The 26,140-nt window shown below is 40.8% G+C and overlaps 1 protein-coding gene across 1 annotated transcript in view; it reads right to left on the bottom strand.

The window, feature by feature from the left end:
- The window catches only part of MOGAT1 (monoacylglycerol O-acyltransferase 1), a 50,238-nt gene that overhangs the window by 19,100 nt on the left and 4,998 nt on the right, over positions 1 to 26,140 (bottom strand). Inside the window, exons 2-5 of the mRNA XM_011951909.1 lie at positions 13,780 to 13,958; positions 12,836 to 13,040; positions 7,722 to 7,896; positions 6,964 to 7,163 (exon numbers count right to left, since the gene is read on the bottom strand). Of these exons, the coding sequence (XP_011807299.1) occupies positions 6,964 to 7,163; positions 7,722 to 7,896; positions 12,836 to 13,040; positions 13,780 to 13,958 (759 nt within the window). The remainder of the gene's footprint in view (positions 1 to 6,963; positions 7,164 to 7,721; positions 7,897 to 12,835; positions 13,041 to 13,779; positions 13,959 to 26,140) is intronic.

The following is a 26,140-nucleotide window of genomic DNA, read 5'->3' as shown; positions in this document are numbered from 1 at the left end:
TGAGGCAGGAGAATCACTTGAACCCAGGAGGCAGAGGTTGCAGTGAGCCAAGATTGCGCCACTGCACTCCAGCCTGGGTGACAGAGCGAGACTCCTGTCAAAAAAAAAAAAAAAAATTACAATGAAACAGGCCTAATGAAAGACTAATTTGTTTATGCACAAGTGTTTCTTGAGCTTCTACTCTGTGGGTACTAGGAACACACAGAGAACAGATACGCCGAAATCCCTGTCCTCGTGGGGCTCTGTGATATGGAAACAGAAAATGCAATGTTCCTCCAAGGAACTGCAATGCTTTACATGTTTTTCTGAAAGTCTAAATTTATTTCAATTGTCTTTCCTGGTAATCCTGATGGATGTGACATTTAAATCAGTTTTTCTCAATTATATAATGAATACAGTATCAGTGACCATTTTATTATAGTATGATAAAGTGATAATAGCATTCAGAAAACACATAAATTGCATACTATTTCTAAAGTGTGTAAGGAAAATGTATACAGTAGGAGCTTCTTTACAAATTATGCCCATTGAGAATGTTCCTTAGCAGGGAAGAGAGGATTTTGATGGAGGATGCATAGAAACCTAATGGTTTAGCAAGATATGGCATAAAAAAATATGTAGAGAGGGTAACCTTGACCTGAATATGTCACTTTGCATTTAGTAAGAACATATTTTTCAGAGGATTTAATGACTAGGACATTAACAGACAAAACAATCACAGTGATAGTGAGAATCTCGAAAGCTGAAATGAACAAACACTCTGGCTGTGCTCACTGAGGATAGTGGTGTAAAAAGTGTGTAGGAAACCATTTTTTAAATTATTTATTTATTTATTTATTTATTTAATTTTTTGAGACGGAGTCTCACTCTGTCGCCCAGGCTGGAGTGCAGTGGCGCAATCTCGGCTCACTGCAAGCTCCTCCTCCCGGGTTCACGCCATTCTCCTGCCTCAGCCTCCTGAGTAGCTGGGACTACAGGTGCCCACCACCACGCCCGGCTGATTTTTAAATATTTTTTAGTAGAGACGGGGTTTCACTGTGTTAGCCAGGATGGTCTCCATCTCCTGACCCTATGATCCGCCCACCTCGGCCTCCCAAAGTTCTGGGATTACAGGCGTGAGCCACCGTGGCTGGCCGTGGGAAACTATTAAAGGATGGAGAATCCAGGCTTCTCTGGACACCTGTGAGAGGATTGTAGCTAAGGTGATAATTTAGGATGAATCCAGCTAATACTGAGTGAGTTGATGTTTATCTTATGACGTAAGGTAGAGCTTACTTAAGTTAATAAAGTAGGAGAGGGAGCACAGGGACCACAAAATAACTTGCCGCTCTGAGATGCTGCCTGAATTCTTCCTGGGGTAGGACAGGCAGAACTCACGTCGGGGAGTCAGCAGTGAAGCCACACTGCATTTCAAGTGCATGATTTAAAATAGAAATGAACACAGCCATTGACATCACTGCTTCAGCCTCATATTGTGTTTTATTCTCTGTGGCATTTGATTGACACATGGCTTTACTTTTTTATGGAATTGTAAATGTTCTATCCTCCACTTGTGTTTTTTCAAGTAAGTAAAAGTCTTTAAATATAGTCTTGAGGGTCTGGTTCACACAAATCGAGATGCTCTACATTACTGGCTCCCATTCTTATACCTTAAGATCATAGCAGCTGAGTCTTTATGAAGCACATATGAAACATATTCTTAGCTTGGGTTTTTAAATGTTTTAAAAAACAATGGGATATTGAGGATGATACAGACTAATAATCATTGTAACTGTTTGCAGGGTAAGTAGAGGGAGGGACTGAAGCAATCTTCCCCTTTCTGAATGTTTAAGAGAAGGACATTGGACAAGTATAAGTGAAAACAAGTTAACAAGAGTTGCAGTTTTCCAGTCTTGACAACTAATTCAGATTCAGTCATTCCATTCCACCCCTGACTGATGATTATTTGTCAGTAGAGGTGTAACTGGGCGATATCAAATGACAAACAATTTAAAAAAAAAAAAAAGCTTAACCAGGTGACAAGTGCCATCATTTAAGTCAACAGACTGCACTTGCTTTCAGCATCAACAGCTTATTTCATCTGAGCATATGATTACATTTCATTAAACTTTTAGTTCCTAATATCATGCCTTACAATTTCCTTTATATCATCCCCAAAGCTAACAATAGTACTTAGCACATAAAAGATCAAAAATGATTAATGAATATTATACCAAAAAAGTAACCAGCTTATCTTGAACAATACCATTGCAAACTTAAATTTATCTCAATATTCCCATTACCCTAACTGATCAAGCCTGTTAACATTCCATTGCATTAAATAAAGCATTTAAGAATAATGTCATGTGAAATCCATTTCTGCTCCAGTTTTTCAGTTAACACCGGCTCTCAAATACTCAGCAAGACACCATCTCGCAAAAGGAAGGAATATTGAGAAATATCTCCCAACAGGTAAAATCTCCTCAAGCCCAGAACATGAAGCTTGAAGAAAGTCTGAAGCATGTGGCTGAAAAACTCTGTCATGAACTCTGCAACAAAGCTGGAGTACACAGGTGCAACCCATGTCCAGAAAAATAGAAGGTGTATAGGGACAATGGCTACCAGTTCTATAAAAATAGCAAAAGTTGTCCGGGAGAGGTGGCATTATGCCTGTAATCCCAGCACTTTGGGAGACTGAGGTGAGTGGATCACGAGGTCAAGCGATCGAGACCATTCTGGCCAACACGATTAAACCCCGTCTGTACTAAAAATACAAAAATTAGCTGGGTGTGGTGGCGCAAGTCTGTAGTCCCAGCTACTTGGGAGCCTGAGGCAGGAGAATTGCTTGAACCTGGGAGGCGGAGGTTGCAGTGAGCAGAGATTGTGCCACCATTTTATAAAATATATTTTATATTTTATAAAAAATATAAAATAAATTTACATATTTACAGCAAAAATGTAAATATATCTGCATTGCTAAGAACTCTACCATCCAAAGATAAACACACAAGAAATGCTGGAGTTTGCCGTGCCTCAAAGCAACTCTGAGTTTTTCTACTCTTATCGGACAGGGCTCTTCCACCTGGGCAATGGCAAGGCCTGACTCTGGAAGGATGGAACTCCTTACTTTTTTGAACTCTTTGATATTATAATAGGTTGCACCACCCTAAGAAGCAGAGGCTGTGTGACCATCCTCAATGGAAAGGCTTTCTCAAAGAACTGCTGAGAGTTGACGTGGTATGGTGAGAGGAGGGTGGCAAATGGTGAAGCCAGAGACCCTCCATTAACCTCCCTGAATCATTAGGTGAAGGTGATTGATTCTCCAGCTGCAACTACCAACAACAGAGCCGGTAAGTGAGGTCAATGCAAGGGCTACTTGAGACATTGGGAAATGGGACATAATCATGAAAGACCATCTCTCTGACTAGTACAAGATGGGTTCTCATGTTTCCTGTTCAGGATCATCAGCATTTCCGAGATAGGGTCCATACACATATTTACCAGTCACAAGAAGTCCTATTCATATGCCACCAACCAGCCTCAGAAATCCATAATGTCATCTACTTTCTTGGCTTAGAGATAACATTTAGCTTTCTTTCTTCTCAACATCTAATGTCACCTCCCTGTTTCCATGTCATCCTTACACTTGGGGAATTGAGAAACTTTTTGAAGTAGAGGAAATACATGGAAGTAACATCTTTTGTCCTGACAGTCAAGTAGTTCATGAGAAGTTAGCAATTACTCCCCAGATTGTGCCACCAAATGCACAAGGAATCTTTATTTTGTTTCAGGTCATACTATTCATTTTCCAATCTCTCACTAAAGACCTCATCTGCTATGTCTATGGCCTGCTTCCCTACAGGGATGTTTCTTGTTATAAGAATCTCAGTGTCTTATAAATATATGTTCCTGTGTCCATTAAGAGTCTGATAATTCGGGCCGGGCGCGGTGGCTCAGGCCTGTAATCCCAGAACTTTGGGAGGCCGAGGTGGGTGGATCATGAGGTCAGGAGATCGAGACCATCCATCCTGGCTAACATAGTGAAACCCCATCTCTACTAAAAATACAAAAAGTAGCCGGGCGTGGTGGCGGGTGCCTGCAGTCCCAGCCACTCAGGAGGCTGAGGCAGGAGAATGGCATGAAACTGGGAGGCGGAGCTTGCAGTGAAGTGAGATCGTGCCACTGCACTCCAGCCTAAACAAAAAAAACAAAAACAAAAAAAAACAAGATAATTCGGTCCTTCTATAATTCATGAGCATGACGACTGGGTGCTCACGGCCACTTGTGAGATGTGCCACCCTCTGAACCTTGTTACAACATCAGCACTTTACCCATCTGATCTGAAGGACAAAAAAAAAAGATTCTGAAGCCAGGTGCGGTGACTCACGCCTGTAATCCCAGCATTTTGGGAGGCTGAGGTGGGTGGATCGCCTGAGGTCAGGAGTTCGAGACCAGCCTGGCCAACATAGTGAAATCCCGTCTCTACTAAAAATACAAAAAATTAGCTGAGGGTAGTGGTGGGTGCCTGTAATCCCAGTTACTAGGGAAAGCTGAGGCAGGAGAATCGCTTGAACCCAGGAGGCAGAGGTTGCAGATCATGCCAGTGCACTCCAGTCTGGGCGAAAAGAGCGAAACTCCATCTTAAAAAAAAAAAAAAATTCTGATAATTGTCTCCCTTCCATAGGAATTTCTCCCAGGAAAGAAATATCACCCCAATTCAGTTCCGTATCAGAATTACTCTCCTCCATATTCCCTTCAGAGAGATTGGAAAACAGAAGAACAGTCACTCTTCATGTGCAGCTGTAATAATTTGATTTCAGTTCCTATTTTATTCCATTTGACCCATATTTATACCTTTCAGATACTTGAGATTTAATAATAATAAGTGTAAATACTGTGAAAAAAAGTCATGTGATTGCACATTAAATGGAAAGCACTTATAAACTGACGGCAGTAAAATCCTAGCCTAGCGAAACAGACCTAAAACAATATTTGACTATGTTTGAATTTTACTTAATGAGCTATCCATGGTGAACATATTACTTCCAGTTTCATAATAAGTTTATAGTTTTAGTAATTCTGCCATTAGTGCCTGGCTCAGCACTTTCTCATTTTAGCTCTCCAATTCTCTTCCAGTCTGAGGAGCTAAATACTTTGCTCCTGGGTTTTTGTTTTTGTTTTTTCGAGATAGGGTCTTGCTCTGTCACCCAGGCTATAGTGTCATGGTGCAATCATAGCTCACTCCAACCTCCAACTCCTGGGCTCAAGTGCTCCTCCTGCCACAGCCTCCCAAAGCACTGGGATTACAAGCACATGCCATGGTGCCCTGCTAATTTTTAAAATTTTTAGTAGAGATGAGGTCCAGCTTTGTTGCCAGTCTGGTCTCGAACTTCTGGGCTCAGGCATTCCTCCTGTCTCAGCCTCCCAAAGTGCTGGGATTACAGGTGTGTGCCACCACACTTGGCCAAGTCCTCAGTATTTTTATCAACATGGTCACTTGGCCAATTCCTCAGTATTTTTATCAACATGGTCTTCACCCTCCTCCCTCAACTGGATTCTCCCAAACATGCAGCTTTTTAAACTAAAATGAGTCTAACTAACAGCAGAATCGACAAGGAATGCAAACAAATCAGCAAGAATAAAATAAACAATCCCATCAAAAAGCGGGCTAAGGAAATGAATAGATAATTCTGAGAAGAAGAGACACAAATGCCCAATAAACATATGAAAAAATGCTCAACATCACTAATAATCAGGGAAATGCAAATCAAAATCATAATGCAATACCACCTTACTCCTGCAAGAATGGCCATAATCAAAAATTCAAAACATAATAGATGTTGGTGTGGATGTAGTGAAAAGGGAACACTTTCACACTGCTGGTAGGAATGTAAACTAGTACAACCACTAGGGAAAACTGTAGAGATTCCTTAAAGACTTAAAAGTAGAACTACCATTTGATCTAGCAATCCCACTACTGGGTATCTACCCAGAGGGAAAGAAGTCATTATATGAAAAATATACTTGCACACACATGTTTATAGCAGCACAATTTGCAATTGCAAAAATATGGAACCAGCCCAAATGCCCATCAGTCATTGAGTGGATAAGGAAATTGTTATATATATATATAAACACCATGGACTACTACTTAGCCATAAGAAGTAATGAAATAATGGCATTTGCAGTAACCTGGATGGAATTGGAAACTACTATTCTAAGTGAAGTAATTCAGGAATGGAAAACCAAACATCGTATGTTCTCACTCATAAGTAGGAGCTAAGTTATGAGGACACAAAGGTATTAAGAATGATACAATGGACTTTGGGGACTCGGGGGAAAGAGCAGGAGGGGGTGAGGAATAAAAGACTACATATTGGGTAGAGTATACACTGCTGTGGTGATGGGTGCACCAAAATCTCAGAAATCACCACTAAAGAACTTATTCATGTAACCAAATACCACCTGTTCCCCAAAAACCTACGGAAATAAAAAAAATAAAATGAGTCTATAGCAGAATAGCAGAATATATATAAAATAGCTAGCTGCAAAAAAAAAAAAAAGCTTTTGCTATAGAAACTGATGCCTATGTGAACTGAGCATAATGAGGACACTTATCACACAGAAATTTTCATCTCTCCATAAACTCTGGTATAACTTGTCATCAAAGAATTGCTATATTATAATCAGCTGGCACAGAGAAATAGATTCATTATAGAGTATTAGAAACTTTATTTTGAAAATTGGATTTTACTTGTAATTCAATAGCAGTATTCTTGAAAGTCATCAATTCCTATTCTAGTGGAAAATGTAGTCATTTCATAAATAAAAGGAATACCAGAAACAAAACTCAAATGACATCTACAGGATTATTATTTCAGGAAGTTCTTACTCAAAGCCACTTCCCTTGCATTAGCATCTCAATTAATAACAAGAAACATTGCTTAAAGTAAGCTAATAATTATAGTCATTTTATGTACGTACCAACAGTGTGGATGGCTTTCCTATAGGGCATTAGGCCAAAATTGTACTGAAAAACTCCCCTGGCATGAAACAGGGGCAAAGCAAACCCCATGATCTTCTGTAGTTTATCTTGAACAGTCCTAATCCATGAGCCTTCGGGGTTGTCAACTTGTTTGAACAGTTCATTTTCACCAAAAGAAAACACTGGGACCAGAGAGGCGCTGCAACAACAAAGGGGACGGGTGAGAATATTCAATGAAAAGGATTCGAATAATTTATTCTGTTTAGCTGACTCTTGCAACAAATTCTGAAAAAATTTTTAAATGTGCCCAAGCCTTCCTGTATTGCTAACTTCACGTTCATTGAAACTGTCTTAAACTTGACATTTTTTAGGGAGGAATTTCAGCAGGCTAGCCATTGATGGGATTTTATTCTATAGAAAATTAGGGTTCCAGGAAGCTTCTCTTTTATCTATAGCTTTGGCCACTGTTGATTTGGCTGGAAAATTACACTGTGTGTATAGAACGTTGGTGTTTGTTGTTGTTCTCGTTGTTTTGCTTTTAGAGTTAAGTTTAATTGCTGAATGTCATGGCATTGAGCTACTGTAGTAAAAAGGTCATATTCCGTTCCCCAAGAACATCCACACCTGCTTTCACTGTCAGATGGATTTGGAGGAGGTCTTTAAGGGCTAGAAAATCACCTTACTTCTTCGTGGTTTGTTTAATAATGTCTTTACTTTGCTGACCCACTACTTTATAAAAGAAAAAAAAGCCACTTACCCATAGGTCAAAGCAATTTTAACAAATCCTTTCCGCTGGCGGATGAACAGAGTGGACTTTCCAGGATGGGCATCCAGTGATTCTTTTGCACCCCCGAGGACGATGACAGAGATGTTTCCACCTCCCTCCTTGCTTACCACATAGGACACACTTTTCTTGGAAACTGAAACTAGCCCTTAATGAATAAAACAAAAAGTGTAACTAGTCATCCTTTTAAAAAAAATTACAATGTTTTATCATAATATTCCATGACAATAGTAAACATTTAACAAAATTTCCTACACTGCTTACCTTTGGAGCACTTTGTAAGTTTGTAATTTTTCATAGTCAAATCTTTAGTAATGTATTCTATTAATAAGTTAACATTTTCGCAGGCAGTGGGTTAGGTCTTTAAAATGCCATTCAGTCATTAGTAGGTTTACCACTTGTTTGTTTAGGTAGGCTGTGCACTGCTGAACTCTACAGGACACCATTTATATTGCAGTCTAAGTAAAAGGATCCCCTGCCCCTGGAGTTGTTCAGTGCACAACCTGCACAGCTGTATGTGGTGGCCTTGATATTTATCCTGGCAAAGTTTTACACAGAACCAAAAAGTATATTCTCCAAGAGGCTGCAGTGGATTTTCTGAATAAACAATGGCCTGTTTTCAGATATTCTATATGGATCATTATTTTCCAAGCCTGGATTTATAATATAAATGTGATAGCATTTGGCTGTGTCCCCGCCTAAATCTCATCTTGAATTGTAACTCCCACAATTCCTTCATGTCGTGGAAGGGACCAAGTTGGAGGTAACTGACTCGTGGGGGCAGGTCTTTCTCATGCTGTTCTCATGATAGTGAATAAGTCCCACGAGATCTGATTGTTTTATAAAGAGGAGTTTCCCTGCACAAGCTCTCTCTTTGTCTGCCGCCATCCATATAAGACGTGACTTGCTCCTCCTTGCCTTCCGCCATGATTATGAGGCCTCCCCAGCCATGTAGAACTGTAAGTCTTTCAAACCTCTTTTTCTTCCCAGTCTTGGTATGTCTTTATCAGCAGTGTGAAATGAACTGATACAAAGTGGTTAAAAAAAAAAAAAAATCAAGACATTTGACAACCTAGGTCAGTTGCCGGATCTCTACATGTTTCCAATATGGATAGTCTGCCTTTGGTAAATTGTTCATTTAAGACAGTTTGATAATTGTTCAGTCTGTATTTCAGGCTTTCCCATGTAAAAATAACTTAAAAGATTCCTTTTCAGATTTCACATGTTCTGCATACTGAGGAAAATATAGGAAAGAATAAAGACAAAAATACAAACCATTCTTGAACTACATTTCAGAAATAATCACTTTTTAATGTCTTATGTGTCTTTCCATTCTGGGTTTTATCCATTTTTATTTAGTCATAACAGAATGTGTTAGACAGGCTTTATAAAGACATAGCATATCTCATCTCTTGAAGAAAATGGTATGCTAATTTTACTATGGGTTTCTATTATGGGAGGAATTATGACAGGATTCTGAATGACCCACTGACCTCTTAAGAGGCAGAGGATGCTGGGTTAGAGGTAGAGAGCCTGAGCCTGCCTAGATGGGTTTGAACCTTCACTGAGGTCAAGGCATGCCATTCTGCTCTGTGTGAACCTGAGTGAGAGCTGGGTGCATCTCTTCCACCAGGAAGAGGGCCTCTTGGGTTTCCACACCCCTGGCTCTCCTAGCTTGCCTCTGGCCACTTCTCAGTTTTCCCTCAGGTTCCTTGTCTTCAGGCCATCTTTCAATGCTGTTATTTCTTAGGGGTCCTTCCTTATCTCTCTTGTCCTCTAACCTCATCTACACCCATGGATTCAAATACCATTTATGTGTGCTGAGTTCTCCCAAACCCATCTGTCAGGAGATCTTCCTCCTGAGGTTCCAGGCTCATATCTCCAACTGCCCAATTGACATATCTACATTGACAGCTCTAAGACACCTCAAACTACACATCTCCAAATCAAATGCATTAAATTCTCCCTCAAAGTGGTCCCTCTTCCAACATTACTTATGAAGGTGAATGGGACCATCATCTACCTGGTCAAAACACAGCTTCTTCCATATGCAGCCACCTTCTCCTTTCTTAGCCACCACATTCATTTGAAAGCATTTATTGAGCATTTGCTATAGTCCAGGTACAGGGCTAGATGTTGATAATAATGACAAAATACAGTTGCTACCTTCATGAGGATGAATCAATCACTAAGTCTTAGTGACTCTATCAGATATTTTTGATATTAATCTCCTCTTCTGTATCTCCAGTGCCATTGCCACTGTTAGCTTAGCCCTTATCACCTCTCCCTTCATCACCCAACAGGCCCCTTCCATCATCAGTCTCCAGGCCTACCTGCCTGTAACCACTTTCCAAGCTGCTGCCTGAGTTATCTTTCTATTACACCAAATCCATCAGATCCCTCCTTTGCTCAAAATCCCTCCAAGTTCCCCATGGCTTATCTACAAGATAAAACCTAAAGTTCTCTGTATGGTATCATATATACTGTTGTGATCTGATCCTGTTACCTGTCCAGGCTTAAGGGGTAAACAGAAAGGAGCATGAACCTGAAACACAGTTGGCTTTGGCTGACACCTGATAGGTATAGATATACACAAAATGGGACAAGAGGAATGGGTTGGAGATGGGATTTAAAAGAACTCACAGATGCAGAATCCTCTTGTGTAAGAGCAAAACAGAGTGCTGTCAGCAAAAGCCCTCTGAAGCCCTATGGTTCCTTACTACATGAGATCTGGTGCCTATGTCTGTCAGTCTTTCACTCCCAGAGAGGCAGCCACCTGGGCAGGCACAGTCAAGAGGGGCAGCCTTGGACCAAAGGCTGTCCTAGGAATCTGGTTCTGGGAAGTATAGATAACTCTCTAGACTTAGAGACAAGGATAGTCCAAACCTCCACTGGCTGAAAGTTTGAATATTTCTATATACCTTTTAGGGAAAGGAAGGTTGTACTACAGAAAATAATTCATGATGTCAGAAACCAGTGATTGCTGGGCGCAGTGGCTCATGCCTGTAATCCCAGCATTTTGGGAGGCCAAGGCGGGCGGATCAACTGAGGTCAGAAGTTCCAGACCAGCCTGACCAACATGGAGAAACCCCGTCTCTGCTAAAAATACAAAATTAGCCGGGGGTTGGGGAGCATGCCTGTAATCCCAGCTGCTTGGGAGGCTGAGGCAGGAGAATCACTTGAACCTGGGAGCTGGAGATTGCCGTGAGCCAAGATCACGCCATTGTTCTCCAGCCTGGGCAACAGGAGCGAAACTCCCTCAAAAACAAAAGCAAAACAAACAAACAAACAAACAAACAAACAAAAAACAAAGAAACCAGTGATTGCAAACAGGTTTCCTCTCCAAAGCCAACTCCAGTAAACTGTAGGTGCACTACACGGAGAAACACTCTAAGATGGAGTATATGCGTCTGATAGGGCCATGGAGAAGAGGGTACCCACATCTCTTGTGCCATGAATTTGCCAAACCTGCTCTTACCTATATGACTCAAACTCACCTGCAGCAATGCTTTGACTAAGCAAACACTTTAAATATGTTTCTGTGCTTTTGTGAAACTTAAACATTTTTCCCTGTAATCTTCTTCCTTTTATAAAACTCTAAAACAATATATACAAAACAAGGAAGAGAAGTAATTCCCCCCCACCAAACCTTTGGTGGTTAAGAGGGGGATAGTGCACCCTCTGCAGGCCGGATGCGGGATAGCTTGGAGGGTTTAGTGCGCCCTCTAGTGTGCCCTGTGGACCAGGCTGGACTTTGAAAACAGAACCAGAACCTGAAAATCCAGCCGTCAGTCCTGGTCCTTGGGTGCTTAGTGATATCCTACCAGGTATATAATGACAATAATCACTTGAGAAATTAATAGGACGTAATAAAAATCTAGAAAACCATGAACAATTCTTTTCTTTCTTTCTTTCTTTCTTTCTTTCTTTCTTTCTTTCTTTCTTTCTTTCTTTCTTTCTTTCTTTCTTTCTTTCTTTTTCTTTCTTCTTTTTGAGACGTAGTCTCGCTCTGTCACCCAGGCTGGAGTGCAGTGGCACGACGTTGGCTCACTGCAACCTCCACCTACTGGGTTCAAGCAGTTCCCCCACCGCAGCCTCCTGAGTAGCTGGGATTATAGGCGCCTACTACCATGCCCTAATTTTTGTATTTTTAGTAGAGACGGGGTTTCACTATGTTGGCAAGGCTGGTCTCGAACTCCTGGCCTCAAGTGCTCCAGCCCACCTCCGCCTCCCAAAGTGCTGGGATTACAGGCATGAGCCACTGCTCTTGTCTCTTTGTATTTAATTTTTTAATTGTGATTGGGTCTCATTCTGTCACCCAGGCTGGAGTGCAGGGGTGCCATCTCCAGTAACTGCAGCCTTGACTTCCCAAGCTCAGGTGATCCTTCCACCTCAGCCTCCCAAGTAGCTGGGACTACAGATGCGTGCCACCATGCCCAGCTAACTTTTGCATTTTTTGTAGAGACAGGGTTTTGCCATGTGGCCCAGGCTGGTCTCAACCTCCTGGGCTCAAGAGATCTGCCCACCTCAGCCTCCTAAAGTGCTGGGATTACAGGCGTGAGCCACCGCGCCTGGCCTGGACTCTTATTTCTGAGCCAAGTTATTTTCAATCTAGGAAGACAGCAAGTTGAATATGTTTAGTTTTATCGCTGCTGATACTTCAAGACACAACGAAAGACATTTTCCATTTCTAGTATTCGTAACAGCGTGCACGGTGCCTCTCCAAGGCAAGTAAGTGATTTGTCACTTACTTGATCCATGATTTCTTCTTCTACATCTGAATACACAAAATGCATTCATTACTTTATTTGATCATTGTGTTAATATTCATTGAACATTTCTATGTTCCAGGCACCATGCTGGATACTTAGGATGGAACAGAAAAGAAGACACAGTTTGTGTCTTTCTGACACTTACAGTCCAGTGGGGGAGGGCAGGAAACACCCAGACCACATGGGAAGTGCCAGATGAGGATAAAACAGGTTTTACTCTAAGAGACCATAAACACACATGGGCCTGTGAGGAAATGTTCTGTGTGCTCCTGCTACCCCAAAGCACTGTGGGAGCAGTGATCCGCCATCACTTACCAATACTCATCATATATTCTCGGAAGACAGGACACCAGAACCAAAGTGGCAGCACATGAAGATATGAAGTAAAGCCAGGAAACAGCTCCTTGAAGTCGGAATAATTTGTAGAAAAATTCCCGAAGGCTCCAGCCGCCAATATTCCATGGGGGTGAAACCCGAATATATAGTTGTGACTTGGATCCAGATCTTGAGTTTTGATGAGCTACGGCACATTCATATTGAGATTTTTTTAAAAAAGAAAATTCCCTTATTATTTTCCAATGAGAAACAAAAGGACTAGTTTTTGTGTCAAGAGACAATGGAGAACATGACTCATTTTTGTTCCCTGGGTTGGAGCTGTTTCCAAATTTCCAAACCATCTTCTGAGCCCAGATTCCTTTATATACAGCCTTCTAGATTTTATCAAGTCAGCTTACAGTTCATTTAGTAATTGGAATCAAATTGCAGCCTTTCTCCCTGCTATGATTTGAATGTGTCCCTCAAAAGTAAGTGTTTAAAAATTTAATCCCCAATGCAACAGTGTTGGAAGTGGGGCCTAATGAGAGGTGATTAGGAATGAAAGCAGAGTTAATGGATTAATGCCGTTATCATAGAAGGGGGTTTGCTATCTTGGGAATAAGTTCCTTAAAAAAGAATGAATTCAACCCCCTCTTGCTCTTTCTTGGCCTCTCCTGCCCTTCCACCTTGCGCCGTGGGCTGTTGCAGCAGGAAGGCTCTTGCCAGATGCCAGCATCTTTGGTATTGGCCTTCCCAGCCTCCACAACTGTGAGAAATAAATTTGTTTTTTTTATAAATTACCTAGTCTTTGGTATTCTGTTTTAGCAGCACAAAACAGACTAAGACACCCCCTCTGAGAAAGAAGCTTGAGATGTATGTGATGAAAACAAATTTCCACTCTTCTCCTAACTCAACATAATACTTTTTAAAACAATTGTACTCACATGAATTGGAAAATAGTCCTTAAAGTGTTTCCAAAGAGTCCAATTTTTGATCCAGCTGGATCTCCTGCCTCCTTGCTCTGGGGTATGCCAGTCAAAGTAAAGCCACGTCAAATAAGGGATGTAAAGGAACCAATAGTTGTGTATGATCAGCATCACAGTGATTGCAACGGACATCTGCCCTGTAAGAAAAGAAAAAGTCTCATGGAATCAGAGTCTGTTAGTATCTGCTCGCTGCAGTGGTCCACGGCAGGGGGATTAATACATACAAGATATGTTAAACCGAGCCTCAGTTCAGGTAAGGTAATACAACAAGACAGTGATGACATAGTATTATTTAACCTTTATTGGATGCTTACTATATGCCAAGTATTGTGTTATGGACCCTGCCAAGCTATTTGTATTTAATCCTCATATAGCCACATACCAATAAAGTAGCCATAGTACTCTTTTTAGTTTTGAAGGGTGAGGTGGAAGGAATGGGTAGAGGAAACACCGAGCCATAATGTTCTTTCTAAAGAAGAGAAAATGGAAGCTTATAGAGGGGTTGAGTTGCCCAAGCCACACAGCATATAAGTGGTTGATCTGTCTGAATTTAAAGTCTAACTACTTAGTCATAGCTTTACATCACCTCCCCTCTGTGAATATATGGAAGGATCATCGCTGACAGGAGGGATGTGGAGAATTTCCTACTACAGGAAATCCTATCTTCCTATCTTGACTGAGCAACCATTATTCATGTGTCCACAAAGAAGGCCCATTCTAGCAACAAACTTCATTTTCAGGAACTCTACTGTCAGAGACTGAAATAGCAAAGGTGGGACTCTTCAGATCTTAGCATGCATCACTTCTTGCAACATTTGATAATGAGAGAGCAATCCTAATTATTTATGTGCCTAATAACACAGCTTCAAAATACACAGGGCAAAAACTGTCAAAACTTGACTTGGGTGGTATTGACAAGATTTGTTACCTTCAAGTAACACATGTAGCTCAGCTATACGTTTTTTAAATGTCTATGTTATATACTACAATTTAAAAATTATGAAAAGAGAAACATGCTAACAAGAGAAAGAGGATGTACACGAAGACATAAAGCCTGGCACATAGTAAATCTTCACTAAATGCCAGCTACTATGACTTTAAGGAGTGCTGTTGCTGTTTTCTCTTCTATAACACACTGCAGTCTCCAATCTGGGGTTCGTTTCCACTCCCAAACTCTTATCTACTGCCAATCAACTTTGTTAAAGACAACCCTGTCCCCAAGTTATCCACCAAAGTGGATAGTAGATAAATAGCGCCTTAATCTATTATTGAAATATACACATATCTACTGACATATATGTTTTATCAAAAACAGAATATTTATTTATATTTTTTCTTTTTTTTTTTTTTGAGACGGAGCCTCCCCTGTTTCCCACACTAGAGTGCATGGGTGCAATCTCAGCTCACTGCAGCCTCCACCTCCTGGGTTCAAGCGATTCTCCTGCCTCAGCCTTCCAGGTAGCTGGGACTACAGGCGCGCACCACCACGCCCAGCTAATTTTTGTATTTTTTAGTAGAGACAGGGTTTCACCATGTTGGCTAGTCTGGTCTCAAACTCCTGACTTCAAGTGACCCACCCACCTCAGCCTCCCAAAGTGTTGGGATTACAGGCGTGAGCCACCGCGCCTAGCCTATTTATATTTCTTGATACATATAAATCAATACATTTCTCAGATATATCACTGAACCCAGTCAGGAAACGGACTTGCTGCTCTCTCCAGAGTTGGTTAAAGGTTAAAAGACTGGATGAAAGGTTAAGGGAATATGTGTCCTCCACACCTCTGTGGGGTACCTGTTTCCTTCTGGACCTGCCAGAAAAGTTTCCATGAGTCCAAAGCACGCTGTAAAGAGTGCCTTCTGCCCTCATTCCTACCAGGATCATTCTATTTTGCTTCCTTTGCTTTCTTCTATCCAGATCTGAGTACTGATGATTTGCCACTATTGGTTAGTTATCTGTTTATTTTGATAAGATTTGCAAAAAAATGACAGGAAACTTACGTGGGCCTCATTTTTTTGTACTCAAAGTTTAGTCAGGTAAGCTACAGTGAAACAGGGAAGGGAAAGAGCAGTTATTGAGCGGAGAGCCATTCTCCTTCCCTGCATATGGAGCATCTCGTTTATTCCTCCTTGCAACCCCCAAGGTACACGTTACTGCCCCATTTTACAGTTGTAGAAACTGAGGCTCAGGACAACATGATGAAACCCCATCTCTACTAAAAATACAAAAATTAGCTGGGCATGGTGGCGGGCACCTGTAATCCCGGTTACTCAGAAGGCTGAGGCAGGAGAATGACATGAACGCGGGAGGAGGCAGAGCTTGCAGTGAGTCCAGATGATGCCACTGCACTCCAGCCTGGGCAACAAAGCTAGACTCCGTCTCAAAAAAAAAAAAAGAAAGAAAGAAAGACAGAAACTGAGGCTCAGGAAATTTGAGTGTCCAAATGATCTGCAGCTGGATCTGCCTAATCCTTAAACCTATGCACTTTTTCACAAAGCCACACTGTCCTCCAGCTAATGGTAATAACACTGTAGACTAACTTATTACAGGTGCATAAGCAGGTTCATAAGCATAAAGAAGCAGGCAAGTGGGAGGTTCTGTTTTCCTTTCTACAAAGATGGAAAAACTGACACCAAAAGCAAACTCACCTAATTTAATCACAGAGTGAGCCAGGAACAGATCCAAAAATAATGTCCCCAAGCTACTAATTCAATATTCCACTAACCGACCCCTGAATACCTGAATACATGCTGCATATCTCTTTAATGCTCATTACATGTTTTGCATCAAAAGAAGAAAACACAGGAGCAATGGCTCAGGCCTGTAATCCCAGCACTTTGGGAGGCTGAGGTGGCTGGATACCTGAGGTCAGGAGTTCGAGACCAGCCTGGCCAACATAGAGACATCCAGTCTCTACTAAAAATACAAAAATTGGTGGGGTGTGGTGGTGGGTGCCTGTAGTCTCAGCTATTTGGGAGGTTAAGGCAGGAGAATCTCTTGAACCCAAGAGGTGGAGTTTGTAGTGAGCCGAGATCGTGCCATTGCACTCCAGGTTGGGCAACGAGAGAGAGACTCTGTCTCAAAAAAAAAAAAAAGGAGAAGAAGAAGAAAACACTATAAAAACTAGCTGACTAGATAACCTCTATTTTCTATACATGCTATATATCTCTTTAATGCTCATTACATGTTTTGCATGTGTAATTAAGATGTAGGTCTGGAATTGAACTGCTAATCGGAATTTGCCACTGACAAGCTTCCTGACCTGAGACAAATTCTATGAGCTCTTGATCCTCAATTGCGCTGCCAGTAAAATGGGCTTGTGACAGCTCATGTTTCCAAACGCCACAAAGGGAATAAGTAACATAAGGGTGTACAGTGCCTGGCACAGAACTACTGGTCATCAAATGTGAGCCACTATTATAATGACTTTCTTTACTACTACAGATTTGGAGAATGCAAAATGTAGATGCAGACAGGACATCAGGCAAGTTCCTGTCACTCAACAAAAACTACTTTTAAAATTTTCCTTTTGGACTTTTTTTCCCCTGTGAACAGGTTATGTTTCTTTAATATGGCTGATCACACATTTTTTAAAATTTTGTATTTTATCACTTACAGTTATTTCACATTAGCTGTTTGGTATTACAATGTTATTTTTAATGACTGATCAACATTCCATTGATTGTTAATTCAACCCTTCTCTTCATTTTAAACATCTGTGATTCTAACAATTTTTCTCTATAAATGTAATCTTGCATAAAGTTTCCCCACATTTTGATTTACTTCCATAAGATAATAAGAAGTACAATACGGCTAGGCATGGTGGCTCACGCTTGCAATCCCAGCACTTTGGGAGGCTGAAGGAGGTGGATCGTGAGCTCAGGCGTTTGAGACAAGCCTGGCCAACATGGTGAAACCCCGTCTCTACTAAAAATACAAAAATTAGCTGGGCATGGTGGCAGGCACCTATAATTCCAGCTATTTGGGAGGCTGAGGCAGGAGAATCATTTGAATCTAGGAGGCAAAGGTTGCAATGAGCCGAGACTGCACCATTGCACTCTGGCCTGGGAGACAGAGCGAGACTCTGTCTCAAAAAAAAAAAAAGTGAAATACTGGATGGCTAAGCAGAAACATCTTTGTCATCTGATACACTTCGATATTTCGCTATCCAAAAAAGTTGTTCTAATTTAAATTCCCACTCTAGACACTGCATACATTTTTTTGTTTCAAATCATAAAGAGCATCACAATAGTTTTGTAATCCTTTGATTCTTGGTGTTTTTGTTTGTTTGTTTTTTTGTGTGTGTGTGAGACAGAGTCTCACTCCGTTGCCCAGACTGGAATATAATGACATGATCTCAGCTCACTGCAACCTCCGCCTCTTGGGTTCAAGGGATTCTCCTGCCTCAGCCTCCCGAGTAGTTGGGATTGCAGGCACGTGCTACCCTGACTGGCTAATTTTTGTAGTTTCAGTAGAGACGGGGTTTCACCATGATGGCCAAGTTGGTCTCGAACTCCTGACCTCAGGTGATCTGCCCACCTCGGCCTCCCAAAGCGTTGGGATTACAGGCGTGAGCCACTGCACCTGATCCTGTAATCCTTTGATTCTAAATGGGATTGAAAGAAGAAAACACTATAGAAACTAGGTGACTAGATAAGCTCTATTTTCTATTTTTATCTCATTAAGCAATTCAAGGTAACTTGATTCTTCTAAATTGGAGTTCAAAGAGAAGAGGAAGATACAAAGGTCTACGCCATTACATTGTGCAGCTCTCAAAACTCATGTTGATAACTTCAAAAGTTGTCTAGATTCACAAACCAAGTTGAATTTAAGGCCTGAATTTTAGCTGAGTTGATTTACCTGTATTCTGGATTAAAAACCACAACTCGGCTTCCTATCAATGACACTCTATTTTCACTCAGCTCACATAGATTCTACTTTCTCCATATTGTTGAGGAAGCTGTCCCTCACTCACTGTTTTTTTTTTTTTGAAACGGAGTCTCACTCTGTTGCCCAGGCTGGAGTGCAATGGTGTGATCTCAGCTCACTGAACCTCCACCTCCCGGGTTCAAGTGATTCTCCTGCCTCGGCTTCCCAAGTAGCTGAGATTACAGGCACATGCCACTATGCCTGGCTAATTTTTGTATTTTTAGTAGAGACGGGGTTTCACCATGTTTGCCAGGCTGGCGGCTAGAACTCCTGACCTCAGGTGATGCACCCACCTCAGCCTCCCAAAGTGCTGGGATTACAAGCGTGAGCCACTGTTCCCGGCCTTTTTTTTTTCTTTTTCCTTTTTTTTAATTTAAGTGTAATTCACATAACGTAAAAAACTAGTGATTTTAAAGAGAACACTCCGGTGGCATTTAATTCACAATGTTGTACAACTACTACCACCATCTAGTTCCCAAACATCCCCCTTATTTCAAAATAAAACCCTTTACCCATTAAGCGGTTACTCCCCATTCCTCCCTCCCCTCCACCGCTGGCAATTACCAATCTGTAGTCTGTCTCTTTTTCTTTTTTTTTCTTTTTTTTTGAGACAGGGTCTCACTTTGTCACTCAGGCTGCAGTGCAGTGGCGTGAACATGGCTCACTGTAGCCTCGACCTCTTGGGCTCAGGTCAACCTACCACCTTAGCCTCCCAAATAGCTGGGACTAGAGGTGCGCACCATGATACCTGGATACTTTTTGTATTTTTTGTAAAGATAGGATCTTGCCATGTTGCCCAGGCTACTCTTGAACTCCTGAGCAAAACCGATCCTCCTGTCTCAGCCTTCCAAACTGCTGGGATGACAGGTATGAGCCACTGTACCTGGCTGTAGTCTGTTTCTATGGAGGTACCCACTGTCAATATTCATATGAATGGAATGGTATAATAGGTGACCTTTTGTAGACTTCTGTTTAACATCAAGTTTTTTGTAGACCTTTGTTTAACATCAAGGTTTTGAGGTTCATCCATGTTGTAGCATGTATCAGTACTTCATTCCTTTTTATGGCTGAACAATATTCCCACGTACACATACACTGTAATCTGCTTATTCATGCATCTGTTGATGGACATTTGGGTTGCTCCCACCTTTGGCTACTGTGAAGAGTGCCACAATGCTCCCATCACTGGAAACTTACTACATGTTTGAAACAAGTAGGGCTCCAGCAAAGTGTATGTGTGATCACTGAATTTAGCACCGTCAATAAAGGGACAAAATGACACGATGCCTCCTCATAGGATCTAATGGGAAATGCACTCTGTCACCTTAGCCAAGTCAGGTTGGCCGGGGCACTCTACAAGATAACTGGCTTGGGCTGTTTAAAAATAATCAACCTTATAAAAGCTTTAAAAACAAATAAAAGCTATAGGAACTGGTCTACCTATAAAGGAAAAGTTGAAGACAATTAAGGAAATTTGAATATAAACCATGTATTAAATAAGATTATCATATCCCTGATACCTTTCTTGGGTATGATAGTAGGATTTTGATTATACAGAAAATTCTTGTTTTCAAGCGATACATGCTATAGTATTTAAGTGTTATGATGTTTACAACTTAGTTTCTTCTAAATTGTTCAGCAGCAACAACAAAGTGTGTGTGTATGTGTGTGTGTGCGTGTGGTGAGAGGGAGAGAAAGCAAATGTGGCAAAATGCTAAAAAGTTGCTAAATCTGGATAAAAAAGAATATGTTTTCAAAAATTTTGATTTTATTATGGTAAGAGCACTTAACATGCAGTCTACCTCATGACAAACGTTTGTGTAAACAAGTGTATAACGCAGTATACAGTTGTAAGTACCAAGAACCGTGTCTGTGACATAATAATATTTGGTCTCTGCCCCCAGTTCCTGGCTTAGGGCTCCTAAAACTATTGTAATTTCCTGATCAACAGGGGTGCTAGGTACATCTTTCCATCTTTTGTTCTAATATTTGAACCCCAGTCCTGATGCTGAGCTTCCAATCCCTTGGAACTTCCTGAGTGACAGCAATGTCTTTTCTTCTAATGAGGCAGCTCTTGGTGGGCTCCAGGATGGTGGCTGGTCACCAAAAGACTAAGCAGTCACTAGATGCTTGGAACCTGCAGCCCCACTCCCATCCTCAGGGAGAGGAGAGGGCTGGAAATGGAGTTAGTGACTGATCATGTTAGTAACCGATCATGCCTAAATGAGGAAGGCTCCATAAAGTCCAGAGTTCAGACAGCTTCTGGGTTGGTTAACACAATCACAAGCTGAGAGATTGGTGTACCCCAGCGCCAAGAGGACAGAAGCTCCTGTGCTTTGGAACCTTCCAGACCTCTACCTAGGTACCTCATCATCTATATCCTTTATCACATCCATTAAAATAAACTGCCAAACATAAGTGTTTTCCTGAGTGCTGTGAGCCATCATAGCAAATGACAGAGTCCAAGGAGGAGGTCGTGTAAATCCTCAATTTGTAGCCAGTCAGAAAGAAGCACAAGTGCCAACCTGGACTTGTGATTGGCATCTAAAGTTGGGGCAGTCTTGTAGATTGAGCTCTTCACCTGTGAGACCTAGCTCCAGGTAGACAGCATCAGAACTGAACTATAGAATACATAGTTGGTGTCTGGAGAGTTGGAGAAGGGTTGATCCAGCAAAATCAGGGACGTAAATTTTCAGTTTCCAAGAATTGAAGACTTTTGGCAAGGAGTGGTGGCCAGGTCTGTGGCTTCTGGAAAGTGCTTTAACGCTTACACAGATAATTCCCATACATTAATGATTTTCCCTCTGTTGTCTCTACCCTTTCTGACTCCATTCCACTCACCTAGCTATTTACAATAAGTGAAATTGTTCTATAAAATCTCCATGAACAACCTGCATCAGCCAAAACATTGTGAAAACCATTGAACGTTTGTCTACTTGCATTAAATAATGACCGTGATTAAGAAATAATTTAAGACTTTAACTTGTATATGTATTCTTTCTTCCTATTCTCATCCAAAAATTTTTCATATTTTTCTGCATGAAAGCTGTTTCCATACTTATTTTAACCATTTAACATAGTATGGAGAAAGTAAGTAAAATTCAGAGACAAAAATCCATTAGCACTTCTTTCCCTTCTTATTCCCAGAGACATTATATTTTTAAAATACCTATCTGTGCCATCTGTGGAACATAAGAATGTAAGTGTAAATTCTTCTGATTTTAAAAATTTCTATTTTAAGAGAACTTGCCTCCCAGAGTTTTTAAGGGTTGTGCTAAAAGACAAATCTCATCAGACCCCTTTGCAGAATTTTGCAGCCTAGTTTTCTTCATATGTGGGTTTATGCTACACTGCTTTTAAAAAGTGTTGCATACAGGGAAATACATTTTTCTTGTTTTCTAGCACAGTCAATCTTGAACCTACTTCCTTGCCTGAAGAAGGCAAATAAATTATAACAAACATCTGGTTGAAACCAGCCCCATGGAGATAATCCATAACAAAAGAGACACACTAGCATTTACAAAAGCCCAAGAATCCCTTGTGTAATATTAAAATGCACTTTCTCAAAATTTTCCAGATTAAAGGAACTAATAAGACAACATAATGTGAAAAGACAAAATTACAGCAAATTTAGTTATGGAGCTAATTGACTTTTATTCACTATTCATGAATCAGGGTAGCCTCCATTCTGCAAAACAGAAGGAGAGCTTTTACCGAGTAATGGTGGAACAGTGGGTAACGTAGAAACAAGGAAAACAGACCAAGAGGGAAGAAAAAGTGGATTGGCTATTGTCATGTCACGTCAGGTTTCTTTTTAATAAAGGTTAAAGCAAAGGCGACTTCCTTATTACACTGACTCAGGCAGACTGGATCTCAGGAAAACTGGTCTATTTGGAGATCTTCCTGCTTCCTTGAAGTTTCAAGTTTGATTATGTGGCACATAGGATGAGTGACTCCACTTTGGTTTGCTCGCGTCTGCTGGAGCCTAGTGCAGGAGCTCAGTCCAAAACAATGAGTGCCCATAATTTCTGTTTAACACAACTAAATACAACATGTGGATTCCTTTGCTACACAGGACTTTAGTAAGAGAACTGTTGAAATATTTTTCTGATTTGGGTAATTGTACTGTGGCTATGGAAGAGAAATGTTCTTGGTTTTAGGACATATATACTGTAATCAGTTCAGTTAGTTTTCTACAAATTAAATTATAAGCTAATTCCATTCAAACAGCAATCCCAGTCAAAATCCCAGGAGGCTTTTTTTGGTGTGGAAATTGTCAACCTGATCCTAAAATGCATATGGAAATTATAAGGACTTGGAATAATCAAAACACCTCTGAAAAACAACAACACCAACAAAGCTTGAAGTTGGAATCAGTTTGAATATCTGATTCCAAGAATTATTACAAAGCTACAATAATCAAAACAACATGGTACTGGCATCAAGATAGATAAACACATCAATGGCACAGAATAAAGAGTCTAGAAATAAACCCATGCATATATGGACAATTGGTATTTGATAAAAGCACAAGGGCAATGCAGTAGAGAGCTGACAGTGATCTTTCAAAAAAGAGCTGGAACAATTGGATTATACATACGCAAAAAAAATGAACTTAGACACTGTACCATACACAAAAATTAACCCTACATAGATCATAGATCTATATGGAAAACCTAAAACTATTAACACTGGTAGGAGAAAATACAGAAGAAAATTTTTGTGACCTTGGATTAAGCAAAGAATTTTTGTTTTTGTTTTTTTAATTGAGACAGAGTTTTTTGCTCTTGTCACCCAGGCTGGAGTGCAATGGCATGATCTCAGCTCACTGCAACCTCCACCTCCTGGGTTCAAGCAATTCTCCTGCTTCAGCCTCCTGAGTAGCTGGGACTACAGGTACCTGCCATCGCGCCCAACGAATTTTTATATTTTTACTAGAGGCAGGGTTTCCCCACGTTGGCCAGGCTGGTGTCGAACTCCTGACCTCAGGTTATTCACCTGCCTCGGCCTCTCAAAGTGCTGGGATTACAGACGTGAGCCACCGCACCTGGCTGGATTAAGCAAAGATTTTAAAGATATGACATCCAACACAATCTATTAAAAACATGGATACATTGGACTTCATCAAAATTAAAACTTCTGCTCTTCAAAAGACACTGTTAAGAGATTGAAAGGATAATCCATAGACTGAAAGAAAAATCTATACAAAGCTCATGGCTGATAAATGACTTTATATCTAGAATATACAAGAACTCTCAAAACTCAGCAATAGACAAGCAATCCAATAAAAACCAGACAAAAGATTTAAACAGATACTTCAACAAGGAATACAGATGGCAACTATGCAAATGAAAAGATGCTCACGGTCATTAGTCATTGAGGACATGCAAATTAAAGCCACAATGAGACACCACTACACACTTATTAAAACTGCAAAAATTGGGGCTCAGCAACATTCTCTTGGCTCCTGGTGGTCAGTGGGGGAAGCGTGTGGGCAAGTCAGCACTCACCATCCAGTTAATCCAGTCCTATTTGCTAATGGATTATGATCCAATCACTTAAGATTCCTATGCAAAGCATTGTGTGATAGACAACACAGCAGGCTGGCTAGATATTTTAGATAAAGCAGAACAAAAAGAGTTTGGAGTCACGAGACAACAGAATATGAGGACTGGCGAGGGCTTCCTGTTGGTCTTTTGAGTCACGGGCGAGGCAGTTTTGGAAAAAAATCTAAACATTTCAAAGACTGATTCTCAGAGTAAATGATTATGATGAGTTTCCAGTGATTTTATTTGGCCATAAAGCAGCTCTGGTTCTTTAAAGCCAAGTAACACAGGTAGGACAGAGTTAGTACGGCAACTTAAGGCAGCATACCCAGAAGGCATTAGCAAAGGATAGAATGAATGTAGCTTAAACTTGCCATTAACTTGTCCAAGTAATAAGGAAATTTCAAGAGCAGTAACTTCCTTCTTCACCAGAACCGACACGGAAAGTAAAAGACAAGAAAGGCTGCTACTGTGTCATTTTCTAGAATCCTTTGAGTTTTAGCTATCAGCCTCCAGGAAAAGCCCTCATCTTCTTTTTCTCTCCTTACAGTTTACATCTCATTAGTATCTTTCCAGCCTTAGACAAACGTTAGCCTTAGACTAAGAAGCTGGTGAGTCCTTTCCATGAAGCTAACACAATGGTCATTTCCAGACAAATTTAAAGGAAATGCCAAAGCTGCTTCAAAATTATCTGATTTTATTAAAATATATATCGCCAGGCATGGTGGTTTTTTAGTAGAGACGGGGTTTCACCACATTAGCCAGGACGGTCTTGATCTCCTGACCTCGTGATCTGCCTGCCTCGGCCTCCCAAAGTGCTGGGATTACAGGCGTGAGCCATTGTGCCCAGCCAATAAGTATTTTTATATGTTTATAAGCAAGTATACTTTACAACATACCTTGTAAATATGTAAAGGTAAGTATTTAATTCTCATTGTTCATTTTTAACTGACAAAGCATAAAAAGTGGAAACTACAGAAGTTGTGGTAGAACTTTTACTTGCTGGTCTGGTTTTCGTTGTATCCACCTTTGGCCAGTCACATATCTACTCAAGAAACCTTCCCAATAGAGTACAACAGGATGAGACTCTGAGATCATTTTCAGTATCCCCTACTAGAGATTGACTGTTATATCTCAGGTATGAAGCATAAAATTTTAGTTGACAATTAGTATAATTGTGGATGGCTTCTGACTTTGTTTTTTAATTCCGTGGATTGTGTTTAAACAATTCAAAAGCATGTTCCTGATTTTTAGATACTAAAATACACAGTTGTCACTTTATTGAACATGTACAAAAGTCCCACGAAGTTTTTTTTTCTTTCTTTCTTTGAGACAGAGTCTCACTCTGTCGCCCAGGCTGGAGTGCAGTGGCGGGATCTCAGCTCACTGCAAGCTCCGCCTCCCGGGTTCATGCCATTCTCCTACCTCAGCCTCCCAAGTAGCTGAGATTACAGGCACCTGCCACCACACCCGGCTAGTTTCTTTTTTTTGTTTTTTTTTTTGTATTTTTAGTAGAGACGGGGTTTCACCGTGTTAGCCAGGATGGTCTCAATCTCCTGACCTCGTGATCCGCCCACCTCAGCCTCCCAAAGTGCTGGGATTACAGGCATGAGCCACCGTGCCCGGCCAGTCTCATGAAGTTTATAGAGCATACCCTTATATAGCTTCAGGTGCCAGAATTAAAATTGATCTGTATCACAAGAAAAAAAAAATTGCAAAAATTAAATAGACTGCAACGAGTGATGGTAAACACATGGAACAATTAGAACTCTCATGCCCTGCCAGTGAGAATATAAAATGATGTAATAGTTTGGAAGAAACTTTGGTGATTCCTGGAAAAGTTAAA

This window comes from Colobus angolensis, unplaced genomic scaffold (genome assembly GCF_000951035.1).
Source record: "Colobus angolensis palliatus isolate OR3802 unplaced genomic scaffold, Cang.pa_1.0 Scaffold33, whole genome shotgun sequence".
NCBI lineage: Eukaryota > Metazoa > Chordata > Mammalia > Primates > Cercopithecidae > Colobus > Colobus angolensis.
This window is presented reverse-complemented; position numbering and strand designations above follow the sequence as displayed.